Source organism: Girardinichthys multiradiatus, chromosome 23, assembly GCF_021462225.1.
Source record: "Girardinichthys multiradiatus isolate DD_20200921_A chromosome 23, DD_fGirMul_XY1, whole genome shotgun sequence".
Classification (NCBI taxonomy): domain Eukaryota; kingdom Metazoa; phylum Chordata; class Actinopteri; order Cyprinodontiformes; family Goodeidae; genus Girardinichthys; species Girardinichthys multiradiatus.
This window is the reverse complement of record NC_061815.1, coordinates 51,271,391-51,285,844: the sequence shown is the minus strand read 5'-3', so window position 1 is coordinate 51,285,844 and position 14,454 is coordinate 51,271,391. Positions and strand designations below refer to the sequence as shown.

At 44.4% G+C, this 14,454-nt stretch overlaps 1 protein-coding gene across 6 annotated transcripts in view; it reads right to left on the bottom strand.

Moving 5' to 3' along the window:
• LOC124860481 (transcription factor COE3-like) overlaps window positions 1–14,454 on the bottom strand; it is a 160,696-nt gene that overhangs the window by 36,362 nt on the left and 109,880 nt on the right. For 4 of the 6 annotated variants that reach the window (XM_047353839.1, XM_047353837.1, XM_047353840.1 and 1 more), the window contains exons 7-10: window positions 5,449–5,530; window positions 5,245–5,362; window positions 2,217–2,350; window positions 357–483 (exon numbers count right to left, since the gene is read on the bottom strand). In XM_047353839.1, coding sequence (XP_047209795.1) covers window positions 357–483; window positions 2,217–2,350; window positions 5,245–5,362; window positions 5,449–5,530 — 461 coding nt within the window. The remainder of the gene's footprint in view (window positions 1–356; window positions 484–2,216; window positions 2,351–5,244; window positions 5,363–5,448; window positions 5,531–14,454) is intronic. The other 2 variants (XM_047353838.1, XM_047353841.1) reach the window with 1 other exon arrangement.

Below are 14,454 nucleotides of genomic sequence, written 5' to 3'. Positions count from 1 at the left end.
ATGATGAAGGTTGTTCTGAAACTCTATCACTTTACAGCAGCTACTCAAAATCTAACAAAACAATACTTAATGTGATTGAAATACACTCCGGTCAAACCAGCCTCTTTAGGCTCAGAGGTCATGGACACAATTATCTAGAAAATTCAACATCATATTTCTAGATTCATTCTCAGTAAGCAGTCTTATTTCTTCACATTTTTACTACTGATCTGTTCCTCCTCCCCTGTTGAGAAACTGGACTTTAACTCAACATCATTTTAATGATGTGATGTAATGCTTCCTAGCAGTTTAATCAGCTGAAATCGTTAATCTTCATCACACTGAAGATTTGGGTTCCAGCTGTGAAGTTATCTTACCGGTGTAGACAAAGCGTCCCGGTGCTCCTTTGCAGAACTGTTTGGACTTGTAGGACAGCGTGACCTCCACGACCCCAGGGATGTGCCGAGGGGGAGTCTGGACCCGGATGGCGTGAGGGGTGATCAGCTGCAGGGCGAGAACAAGGTGAGATGGTTTATTCCTTCCTTCATCCTAAAATGCCTTTCTTATCAACTCAAACCAGCTGAAGATGATCAATCAGGAGACAGACGAGGTTTCAAGTTCCCTGAAGAACATTTCTCAGGTGAGCTGAAGGTGTCCTTCAGGTCTCCTGAGAACTAAACCACCAAACCTCTCCAACAGAAACAGCATAAAGAACAGCAGTTTATAAACTCTGATGCCAGAATCACAACATATGTTTATATGCAGTTTCTATGATAACTGCTCATACTCTGGGTTACTGGGGTTCTGTGGTTCTGCTTATATCATATCTGGTTGTAAAATTACCTAACATGTTGTTTTTCAGGCCTCCCATGTAGAACTTATGAACACCTGATGTCCCTTGTCTATTATTTTGAGTTCTAGGCATCATGTTGGATCATAGAACTTTCAGATTGGAGAAAGGTACCACACCGCTGCAAGGTCGGGGCTCTGCAAATGGTTCAGTACAGTTTCTGAAACGTCGGAGGTCCATGTAACTCTTCTGACAGTCAAGTCAGGTTGATCTTCAGGTGTTGAACAAAAGGCAAATGGATCAGAAAGGATAAAAGTTAGTTTGGATGTGAACACACCCTCCTCCTATCTGCTGGATGAACATCTGGAGAACTCTGGAGAAACCAGCGATCAGAAGAAGTCGCTGTTTCGGCTCTGCAGCAGGAGATTATTCTCCCCTCCGATCTGGGTCAGCGTGTGCTACGCTCAGAGATGCCTGGCTTCAGAGTCCATACGCTCACCGCTTGACGACGCCGATCAAAGCGAGCGGCTCCATCAGCGGCATGTGATGTGATGATATGAGGCCAAACGGTGTGCAGAGGTAGAGCTTAGCTCCTTCCCCACCAGGTGTTCTGCTCTTCTGGACCGGCTTCAATATTTCATGTGGCGCCGTATGCGCAGCTCCACCTGCAGCTCAGCCCGCTCCATATCTGCATATTTTTTATGGGACGTGAAGACAGTCGCAGCTGTTTCGGAGAAATGACGGTTACAGCAGCGTTCCTAAGGCATCAGAAACTTTCCCACCTTTTAAAGGTCTGAGCAGCAAACATTCCCTCATCGGATGAATTACTTGTTTTATTCCATGGAACAGTGTCGAAGCTGGAAAATAACAGTTTGTAAACATTCATTTGGACTTCCAGCACCGCAACAAGAGGCAGTCTGTTTCAGCAGCTCCCTTGGCCCTGATGTACGCCTTCTCATTCTTGTTTTCTGTTTTTATATTTTTACCTTTGTTTGAATCTGCTTCTGTCTTCTAATCACTCTGCTGCTCTTCTATTCTTTTCTATTCTATTCTAATATCTACATTTGACAGAAATCAACTTTTTTGGACAGATTTGTTTTTTTAATATTTTGTTTTCACAACTTAATTTTTTTCCAAACTTTCCAAAGTTCCTATTTTTAAATGGTAAAAACCACATTTTCCAGACTGCATAGGAACCCAGTTGCTCTGATACATGGAAACCGATCCGGTGCCCCACTGTAACTGGAACTTTGTTCAACAGATTTATGGGGTCACATGGTTCAGTTCCACCACACAGAAAGATCTACAAAAATCACAGCAGAAGAAGGCAACACAGAACTGGACCAATAAAAGTTAAAAAGAAACCAATACCAAAGACAGAAAACATACAGCAGAACTCATCCAACACATTTAATATGCAGAATGAGACATGAAACAGGAATCTGACCTCGCTCCAGACCAGCATGGTGCCGAAGACCACCTGTAGACCGTCAAAGAAGTTGTCTCCGATGAGGATGACCGTGGCGCCACCGGTCGTCCAGCCCTCGCTTGGACTGATGGCTTTGATGCAGGGCGTGGCTGCTTCGAAACACACAGTGACACAGCAGCAGCATGAGCGACTGCAGTAAATTTAAAGGCATGCATGCATCCAGCTAAAACATGTCAGGAGATTTCTGCTCAACATTCTGACCTCTGATTGGATAATTTCTAGAGTTCAGGTGGAGAACTTTATAATTTGACCTCTGACCTCTCTAAACTTCAGCCAAAATCAACAGAAACATCCTTCTGGTCCACAGAGACTCAGTCAGTAACACATGCAAGCTGATTGGTTTTTCCAAATCAATAACAGCAGCTCCACACAACGGGTCGAGGCAGACAGACGGACTCGGAGATGTGAGGAAACGGGAAGGTTCTCTGCAGCTTTACTGCCTTTTTCCTGGAATGGAGATGTTTTATTAGGAGGATGATCCCGACGTTCCGGTCAAGGCTCCGTGAGATGTGATCTATAAAGCTGTGTTCAGAGGCTCCAACTCTCAGTGATATTAATGGAGTGATGAGTTTCTATGGAGAGGAGTTAATGGAAGATGTTACAGAAAAACTGGATTTTAATTGAGTTTTCCAGCTCTGAGGAAGCTGAGACAGTTCAGAAAGAAAAGTCAAAGATCAGAGATGATGAAGTCCTAGCTCTTACAACGTGCTCATTCAGCTGTTTTGCAGGAACAAAGGTTCCTGGTTTGAAACGGCAACGTTAATAGGATCAGGATTAAAGTTGGGACAGGAAGTATTTATTTCAGGGGACTCGTTGGGGACCAAAACAAACCTTGCAGCTGCTGCTGAGGGTCGAGGAGCCGACCGCAACCTCCTCATTCATTCCTGCTGCCTTTGTTGGAGCCGTAAACAAAAAGCCCACAGAGAGGTTGGGGGGGGGGGGGTGGGGACACAAAGACACGGAGCAGGCAGTGGGAAGTTTTATCTCTGAGCAACTGCAGACAAAGCCAGGAGCAGATGTTGGAGCTTTTTATCGCCTCTGAAAACATCCCAGTCTGGAAGAGATGAAAGACCCTGAGCTTCCTGCAGATATAGCTCCAAATGGTAAACAACAGGCCCCGTTTGGCCCCTGCAGGACACCATGGGCATCATCCAGTGCTCTCAGAGCAGAACGTTCAGCTCCTGAATGTTAAACAACCAGTTTGATGAAGTTTCTGAACGGCTCACAGGTGACAGACGATAGCGACTCTGACAGATTAGTGTCAAGGAGTGTTTGGTTTGGAACCTTGGACGTGCCAGATGGGTGGGGACAGACTCCTCCTGTTTGAAGGTAGACAGATTCCACCTGACTGAAGCTGCATGTGGGATAAACCAAATGAGATGATGACCTCAAAGACTTCTGACAGGATCTGAAACAAACCGAGTTAAACTTCTGAACCGGGAGTGCTAGAGAAACTCCGACCAGCAGGCAGGAACAGACGTAGCTGTCTAAACTCTACAACTTCACTTTGTGTTCAGGTTATTGTGCAGAGATCTGGTGCAGAATAATGCACTTCAGCTCAGTTAAAATGTCTCCATCGGACGAGCAGATGTGCTGAAACTATGATCAACATGGGTTCTTCACAGACACAGAATGGGGGGTTAAAGTTGACCCACCAACATTATTTCCCTGTTCCACTTCAGGAGGTGGTAATGAACCGGGAACTACTATGAACTGTAAGGTGTGATGTGGGATTGACAAACAAGAGGAATAAAACAAAGACACCAACGGAGACACCGTCTCATCCTCCAGAGTCCATCTGATCAGAACAAACTGACGAAAATAAAAACAAGCATGATGGAGCACAATACACTTCCTATATTTAAAGCTCACTCTGGAAAAGAGCTTCACAGGTTCAAACAGCAGGTTGTAGGCCACACCCCATTGATTCTTCAATCATAGCTACATGATCAGAAAGCTCACATGGCCTGGGATCTCAGTGGATCATCTTGAACGATGTAAAGGACAGAGTGATCCATAATGAGGGGTTCATGGTTACATGTTTATTGCAAAACTAAGATATGAAGGAGCTTTATCTTCCTCTGTCAGCAACCCATCATCCAGACTCTTCATCCAAACTGATGATGCTGAAGCATCATCACTTTGCATCAAAACAGCCTCATAAGCACGAACCTGCTGCTGAGAACATTGCAGCTGAAGAAACAAATGTCTAAACAATGAATAACTTCCAGCTGAAGGGTTCAGCTGCAAAGGAGAACCTGCACTACAGAGGTTCAGCCTGGCAGCAGGTGAGTGTGAGTGCCTTTGGACACCTTTGGACAAGGAGGCCAGCAAAGAAGTCCTCTCTCTCCAGGGAAACCTTGAAGGACAGACTGAAACTCTGCAGGTAGGCAAGAATGGACAGCAGCAGCTTGGAGTCGAATATTTCTTCTGGTTGATGATGGCAGATGAATGATGTGATAGTTTACTGACCCCTCCCACCTGATGTGTTGAAGTTAGTTTAAATCAAACACACCTTCAGCAGAAGGAGGAACCTAAAAAGCTGCTACGAACTGCTTTGTTTGTTTTACTTGGCAATAGGAGCTAGACGGTTCAATCAAAGCACATTTCAGAAGAAGCCCCGCCCTCTTGGCTCCAAAAGCTGGTCGAATCAAGCGCCAAGCTGATGTCATAGCAGCTGGGCGCTGCTGTGACATCAGTGAGGCAAGGGGGGTTTAGGAGTTCAGGGACCAGGAAAATGTGGCGTTTAGGTTTTGAACTTTAGAGGAAAAGTTGCAGCAGAGCTCCAGCTGTCGGAGTCGAGTTTCAGCGTGTGAAGTTTATATATCCATGATGCATTTTATTTGGTTGCTGCAGACGCTGGAAGAAGGGAGCGTTTGTTCTGCTACAACAGGGTCACTTGTTTGGGTGAGATCCAAGCGTCATCGCAGCTGGAACTGAATCTGCAGGTTTTTCTGGTTCTCAGAGTCTGTGAGCGACGGCTTACCTTCAGACGGGTCAAGGCGTCGGGCGCGGCGGCCATGCTTGGAGTTGTTGTGGACAAACATGTTGTCTGAGACAGCCAACACGTGACCGTCCACATTGACTGTAGTGGACACCACCACCTGAGGGAGCCACAGCACATTCAGAATGAGGAGGCGGGGCCTAATAAACACCTACTTCACTTGAACACATCGGGTTAGGCTCTCACCTGGAACCGCCTCATGTCCCGAGGGTTTCCAGCATTTTTCAAACAGTTCTGGTTGCACTTCAGAAAGAATTTCAGGAAGAATCTGGAGGGAAACAACAGAACATGACACTCAAGTCTAGAAACAGGTTCTGGATCAAGTTCAGGTTTCCCTCAGGTGGGTTCACCTTCAAACCAGATTCTTTATGAAGGTTTGCCAAAACGAGTTACAAAGCAAAGACTGAAGGTTATCTGCAGCAGAGAACATGAAGAAGTGAAAAACATTAAAACCTGATTAGAAAACAAAGTTAGAAAAACAAAATCCACCTGAAAAGCTCACTTTATGATCAACTGTGTCTGAATGTATTACCAATTCATTCAGTTTATTTATTTTAGCATCAAATCTGTGTAATGTGAGCACTGAATGTGAAAACTGGTGTACAAATGCTTTTTTATGTTATTTCTTTGGTTGAACAGCTGAAAGCTGCTAATCTAAATGTAAAGAACACGGCAGGTAAAGATAATATGCTAAATGTGCAATTTAAAGATTATTTTCAGAGAATATTCATTTAGAACCGGGTCAGAACCACGGATTGCTGTTTACAGGTAGCAAGTGTCCGCTGACCTTCACTCTCTGCCCTGACTGGCTGTCAGGCGCTCCTGTACCTGCCTGATTCAAGGTTTGTCAGTACTGTAAACCGGGTCATTTCCATCCCTCCTGAGCTGCGTGTTGATTACATTACGTCCAAATCGTTTCATTGCTTTAGTTTGGTGAAGTGTTAATAATAACTGAGTTACTTTATTGCTGATCAGTAACTATTGATTTTATTTTGATAGTCTGAATCTGACAGGAAGTGGCCACACCACTGATCGTCTCTTCATCTCTCTGCTGATGAAGTTCTCACTCTGTGGACCGGCCTCAAAGATTGCCGACTCGTCCTGCAGACCAATAGCGTCTCATTAGGAGCCGCCTCCTGCTGATTTACGCCCGGGTTCATGGCAGCAGAGAAGCATTGATTGTGAATGTGTATCAGTGAGGATGGGGTAATAAGAGCAGGGAGGGCATCTGAATGGATGGCCACCTTAATGCTTTTCCCTCTGCCATGTAATCTGTGCTCATCATTCTCCTCTTGCTGTTCTCACGGAGCTCTTCCTTTTTAATTGCCACATTATCACAATAATAATCCAGGCAGTTAACAAGCACTAAGGTCGAGACAGACATGTCACATTAACCAGGGAATAACCTCGGGAAAACTCCTCCTGGATATGCAGCTGGAGCAAGTATGCTGGGAGTGATGGAGGAGGGTCTCCATTGATTTCCACCTGAATCCAACCCAAACAACATATTTAAAGACTGAGCAGCACATCAGACATGATGCAGAGGAGATCACTGAAACATGCTTCAGAGTAAATGATACTTGAGGCTTCATTCATGTACAACTTGGTCATTTATTTTTAGGTGATTCAACAAGGCCTCTGTTTGAGGTTTTTTCAGGTTTAAAGTGATTTTTATTCACTTGAATTTAGGAATCATTTTCCGCTGAAATGTCTTTGAAAGTTTCTATGTGTCTCATCCACTGACCACTGGAGATATGGTTCAATTCAATTCAGTTTATTTCTATAGCGCCAATTAACAACACATTTCGTCTCAAGGTTCTTCCCAACAGTCAGGTTCATACATTCCTATTAATCGTAACCATTGAACAGTTCAGTCAGATTCAGTTATTTATTCAAATTGTATAAAAAGTTTTTCTATCTAAGGAAACCCAGCAGATTGCATCCAGTCAGTGACTTGCAGCATTCACTCCTCCTGGATGAGCATGTAGAGACAGTGGACAGTCACTGGTGTTGACTTTGCAGCAATCCCTCATACTGAGCATGCATGTAGCGACAGTGGAGAGGAAAAACTCCCTTTTAACAGGAAGAAACCTCCAGCAGAACCAGAACCAGGCTCAGTGTGAGCGGCCATCTGCCACGACCGACTGGAGGTTTGAGAGAACAGAGCAGAGACACAAAAAGAACAAAGAAGCACTGATCCAGGAGTACTTTCTATGGGAAGGATGGGGCTGATGAAACTGATGGGCATTTCCAGTTTCATACCACTGATCACCTGTTCTGCAAGGACAAAGATTTAGAAAAGGTGACTTCTTTGCTGAAACTCAGACAATAGCAGAGAAATGTAAGGTTTCACCTTTCTCCCGTACATCAATTACCAGTTGCACTACAAACAGGAAGAACATCACTAACAGCAACCTTCAGTAAGTTTTACTGGTTTAAACTTCAGTGTAAACTGGTTTCACTGGTTTGGCTAAATCATTGAATCATTTCATGAGATAAGAAAGTAGCCCAGCAGAGCTGTGACCACATGGAAAGATCTCAGAGAGGAAATGTTCCTCAGCAGGGTCACATTTTCCTTGGAAAGTTACAGTTTCTCATTACTGCAGCATTTGGTATCTCATCTCATCCTACGTCGTATCTACCTAATTTCTATCAGGTTAAATATATTTATAGATTTAGATTGACTACAAAAAACAAATCTCTAACAAATCAACATTTTCCTCTAATAACCGTTTGATTTGATAATTCATCTGTGAGTTCAGACTAACATCTGATCAGTTTAGGGAGTAAAATCGTTCACTTAAATGTCCACATCAGTAAAGTATGATGGAGTTTCTAGGGTCCAGATGTTTTTCTAAAAGGATTGTTGTTCCTCTATCTCCTTTTGAGAACATCATTAAACAAAGACATTATCAGGGCAATTTCATTATTTCAGAACAAATAATTGTTTAATCATACTTTTCTCATTTCAGTGCCATAGTGCTACAAACACTCCAGGCCAGTAGGTGGCAGTGATTCACCTAACCCTAGTTTGCCAACCACAAAGAAGATGCACAGGATGCACTGAGTTTCACAGCACTTGAACCTGATGGGATCAAGTGTAGGTTAGCTACACCGGTCCAGGTGAGGGTTCAGAGTCTGATGAATCTGATGGGACTCCTTAGCTTCGCTCATTTATTCATTCAGTTGCCAAAAAATGCGATTCATGAATTAATAACAAAGGCTCTGATTATTTAGATTTAATGGCGTCCCAATAAACCCAAACATGCAGCTAAGACTCTGTGTCTGCTGAGTAGCTGGAAATATCTAGTCATTCCTCCAAAGTTCATGCATGTCTGCATATGTGTGCAAGATGAGGAACCTCAGGTCTGATGTTTCTGGATGAAAGGGATGTTTTACTCCTGAATGTTTGAAATCTTTGTTTGAAATCAGAAAGCCAGATCTTGCTGTGTGTTTTTAATGATTTGGGTGAACTGAGCTTTTACAGAGAGGTCAGGGGGGGCTGGGCTGTGTGTATTGACTGAAAGCTGATCTGCTGCTCTGGAGGCTCTAATGCCCTTTATGGCAGTGAACAGAATAATACTGAGCTCCATTCAGATGATACCGAGTCCTTCAGAGAGCTGATATGGATCAATACAGATTGAATTAAAACGCAGCTGGAGACAGAACCAGGGAGACACACACACACACACACACACACACACAGTTCTAATTCGTCAGTCTTGCAGTAAATAATCCAGCAAATAAAAAAATCTTATGATCCAGAGCAACAAACTGCTACAGAAAGAGCCATGACATTACTAACATGCAGCTGCTCTTTTCTCTGAGGCCAAGTTGGGGCCAGAATTTCTTCATGTGGTGCTGAACTCATGCCATTAAAGGAAACTGGATCCTTGGCTCTGATTGGACAGAATGTGAAGCAACCATTGGTTTATCAACAGTCAAAGTGATGCTAAAGCTAAAGGATCTTCTGTTCATCTTCACAGGTTTAGAGACGTTAGTTTCATTTCGATCCCTATTCAGAACTTTTATGGACAGGATTTCTAGGCGCAGCCTAGATCACTGGTTTGGGGACCAGTGGACTTCGTCTCTTCTTTTTGCGGATGACGTGGTTCTGCTGGCCCCCTCTAGCCAAGACCTACAGCATGTGCTAGGGCGGTACGAAGCCGAGCGTGAAGCACCTGGGATAAAGATCAGCTCCTCCAAGTCCTAGGCCATGGTTCTCGAAAGTCCTCTTCAGGTTGGAGGGGAGTTCCTGCCTCAAGTGAAGGAGTTTAAGTATCTCAGGGTCTTGTTCACAAGTGAGGGAAGAATGGAGCGGGAGATCGACAGACGGATCGGTGCAGCTGCCGCAGTAATGGGGGCACTGTGCCGGTCCGTTGTGGTGAAGAGAGAGCTGAGCCGAAAGGCGTAGCTCTCGATTTACCGGTCGGTCTACATTCCTACCCTCACCTATGGCCATGAACTTTGGATCATGACCGAAAGTATTCAGTATTTCTGTATAAAACCCATAAAGAGTTTTGTGATGACATTTGTTTCCTGTGTCTCTGTTCTACTTTTCTTTCTGTAGTTGGATCTGACAGCAACTTGGGGCATCTCTGATCCTCAGGTCCCCAGTGTCCTTGGTGCCTGTTCCCTGCAGGGTCGGGAATGAGCAGAACCTTAAAGCTGAATGCAAGCTGAACAGGACAGCTGTGAATATTCTGGACAAATTTAGCTCTCGGGGGGTCTGACTTCAGCCTTTTCACTGGCCACTCCAGATGATGTCAGGCTGACCACACCCAGTGCACTATGGGAAGCAATTACACGGAGCTCGGATTACGGGCCCTGATGAACACACACACACACACACACACACACACACACACACACACACACACACACACACACACACACACACACACACTTTCCCTGGAGTCTCTCACTTATTACGTTAACCCAGAAAGAAAAAGCAGCAGAACAAAAATCAATATTTCAAGAGGAGTATTTTTAAAAGCTGATATGCCGTCGCGCCGCCCGCCCTCACAATGTGATCGTTTCTCTTCGAGGAGCCGGCAGGCCGCCCGCCGCTGCACGTTTACCATCTGACCGCCCGGTGAGCCCCAACCAGCACGCCGCCATCACCGCAGACTCATCTTACGGGTGAGAAACCTCAGAACGAAGCACAATGTGAGCAGGGAGCCGGCCGCAGTAACAATCTGCTCTGGTTAGTCCGCTAACCGCCTTGCCGTCACATCTCATCTGCTGGCAGCTAACGAACGAACCGTGGAGGATCTGGGCACCCATGCAGCGCTGAAACAAAAGCAACAAGATAGAAAATAAAACAGGCTTGGAGGCAGTTTGCAGTGCAAAACTTGAGAGGAAGAAGCAGCGCTAGCTCGTTTGGAGTAAAGTCTAATATTGACTCTGCATGTTGTTGAAACCCCTCTTCAAATAATTACTGAGCGGCTCGGATGATGATTCTCTGCTGCTAATTAGGATATGAAACAGGAGCAGCTTCATGCTCATCGTATGGTGATTCACAGCAGCAGCGTGTGTGTGTCGGGCCTTATTACAGCACATAAGCCAGCTGTGTGTGTGCGAGAGTGTGAGGGCCCTCCCTGGCTCGGCTACACACCATCAATAATTCACAAGCCAAGATGGCAATTACAGGACCATGTACAATCAGACTAAATATTTGATGAGGCACTAAAACAGTCCGAGAAACAGATCTGCCTCAGTGTCTCTCATAAACAGTGGCTGAGCCGTCTATTGTCACAACACATTAGGTCCCTTATTCCCCGGACTTTGTCTTTTGACGTGCAAAAGCAGTTTATTCTGCTAAAAGAGCCTCATGCAATTCATTTGTTCCATCTGAAATATTGAGTTCAACAATTACGCATCCAGGGAGGCTGCAGGTCGCCGTCTAGCCGCCTCATTTACAGCCGGCGTTAAGTGAAGAGCATTCAGGGGAAATTCATCTCAATCCCTCTGAGGCTGGAGGGAAGTTTACTTCATCTGAAAATAACGTGACACAAAATCCATCAAATGGGAAGCTGGAAATGACTCTATCGTCTGCAGGGACGAGTTCAGGAGGTCAAACCTGAACTTCACCTGCCAGCCATGTAGCGTGATGAAAAGTATGTAAGTGGCACCCGTTAAATTAGTCTTTAGGAAGGTGATCCAAACTAAAGACTAGGAAGAAGCATTTAGTCTTGGATCAAATGATGAATCAGAAAAATAAGTATTTTAGTACTTAATTATAGATATTTTGAAACTATTTTTTAGAATGCTAATAATTTAAATAAATCATATATATATATATATATATATATATATATTATTCAAGTCTTAATAATTAGGTTGAACCTTCTTTTGGTTCCTTACTCAACTCCCAGCAGATATCATCACTCTGCCTCTGCTCCACCAGCATCCACCCAGTTGTTCCCTATTAACCCTCCCTGCACCCAGCAGACATACCCCCCACCACCATCCAGACAAGCACAGCCCCCCAGGGGATCATGGGAGTTGTAGTGAGATCAGCAGCTTGGCAGCATATTGTGAGACAGAGGGAACATGGAACGAGCAGCTGCCCCCAAACAAACACCAAGAGACAAACAAACAATCAGGACGCCTTGAACAGTCTGGAAGCGACCCGGAGGAGCCTGGAAAAACTCCGCTTCCTTGGAGCAAAAACCATAGAGAGGTCTACACGGCTAAAATAAGGATCACTGCGCAGACAGTAACCTGCAATATGTCCCATTAAAAATGCAAATATAATTGGGATAGTTAAACAGGAATCCAGCAGACCCCAGGATACCTTTAAGGTTCTTTCAGGGGCAGAACAGCATCGTATTAATGTTGGATTAGTTTTACTTAAATTATCCCACTTTAATGATGACTCACAGACATAATACCAGGCTACTGTTCATGTGTTCATCTTTTCTTTTCCAAAAGTTGTTGCCTGTCAGGGAAAAAAATCCAAAATAACTTGTCAGGTAAGAGAACAAAGGTAACTGATAATCAATTGAAACAGTTTTAGAGCCTCTTCAGAACATCTTGTGGTTCTAAGAGGAACTTCCAGGTTAACTTTCAGGTTAACCCTAACCCTTGGTTAAAGTACTTTAATAAAAAAGGTCAACAGCTGAAGGCTTCACACTCGGCTTTCTGGGTCTGACGATAATCAATACAGTGCCTAAGGCCCTGTTTAAGGTCAGAGGTCAAGTATTGCACATTTCCAAGGAATAAAATTCCTCATTCTGACTGCCATTTAAATTTACTCAAAACTGAAACTTTTCACTGCAAACATAAATGTGCCTGATTTTATTTATTTCAGCTGTATTAAATTATAGTTCCAGGTATCTGTTTAAACCCTGCAGAAGCTCTGATATCACTGCTGTCAGGAAAATCCTCGTAAGAGCCGTGTTGAAGGTCTTTTCATGCCAAACAGAAGAATTTCTTTACTCTCCGAGGACACAGAAGATCCTTCAGCTTCTAGTCTGATGAAATCCTTCTAAAGCCCTGCAGATCAACTCCAAACTGCCTGAAGGTAAAAACCTAAAAGCTGGACTCATTTCTTTCCTGAAAAGTTTGACATTTCAGACCTCTGAGAATTGGCATGATGTCCATCACGGCCAAACATCCTGCAGCTGAAAGGCACATCAGCAGCTGATATGAAGCAGCTGAATTCATAAACAGAGCTCAGAAAAGACTGAAAAAAACCCAAATGAAGGCCAGAACTCTGCATATCAAAGATCTCATCATTAAAACAGCTTGAACCAACACAAAAAGATATGTGAAAAGGTGAGATGAGGAGGATCTTTGTGGAGAAACGAAGTGCATTTCCAGACAGAAGAACTCAATGAATTCATGACCTGTGGACTTCATTGGGACCCTGAAATCCCAAAATGCTTCATGTTTGCTCTTATTACACAGAGTTGCAAACAAGCAAAGCACCAGCCTAAAACGTGTTTCAGCAGCCATGCAAGGATTACTGAACAGACCAGCAGACCCAAGGGCCCAGAGGGGACACGGAGGTTAGGGACAGAAAGAAAATAAAGTAAATAAATGGATTGTTAAGCAATAATTAAATATTGTTGTTTGTTGAGTTGGGCATGGCCTTTAACTATGTCATGAAGCACATGGAGCAAAAGGTGACTTTTAAAACTATAAATTGATTAATTATCACTGATTCAGTGATGGTTCTGACCATTAACCTAAATAATAAGGAAAATCTAGTTGTTGGTGATACAATCTTGATTGGAGCTGATAGATATCTGTATGTTTGCTTTGTAATAATAAAATCAATCCTGGTAGTTTATTAATCACTGGTTTTATCTGTGCCTTAACCTCAGGTTAACACCTGCCACTCTCTCTCTAGGGGCCCTCACCCCAAACTGCTGCAGATTTGCATGTGACTGACCTCCTGGTCCCTTCCGAGCCATACAGGGGTCACAGCAGCGACAGAAGTCCTCAACATCTCTCCTGGACCGGCCCCAGTAGTAGCCCAGCTGGAGACGTCGGAGAGTTTTTGCTACCCCAAAATGTCTGGAGTCAATGCAGCTGCATGCATTGACTCCCTCAGACCTTCAGGGACCACAATCTGCCACCCCTCCTCACCAGTAGCAGGTTCTTTCCATGCTCTCTGCAAAAGTCCTTGTTCCAGACGCAGGACCTCAAATGCCCCCTGGCACTGTTCAGTCCACATATTGTCCCAGTTCTTCTGGAGGAGTTGAAACAATGTGGCCGCTATGCTTGCAAATTGGAGGCCAACCCAAGGATGGGTTTAAGCTCTCTCTGAGTAGTGGGGGTTGGCCACTCAGCCACCATCTTTGCTTTGTTCTCCAATGTACTGATTCCCTCCCTTCCCACCGTTTGCCCCAGAAATATCACCTGTTTTTGCATTAAGTGAAATTCATCTGGGTGAAGCCTAAGGCCTGCTGCCCTAATTCTCTCCAGATGGAGTGAGTCCAAGGCTGTAGCAAAGGAAGCGCAATGAACCAGTATGTTGTCCAGATACACCAGGCACTCCTGGCGAAGGATGTCAGCCAACATCTGGTCCATCAGGCTGCAAAAGGCAGCAGAAGCATTGCACAGTCCAAAGGAAAGAACTTTAAACTACCAAAGTCCCTGCCCGGTGGAAAAAGCAGTCTCTGGTCTAGCACTTGGTGAGGGGGTACCTGATAAAAACCACTGCAGAGGTCCAAGGACGAG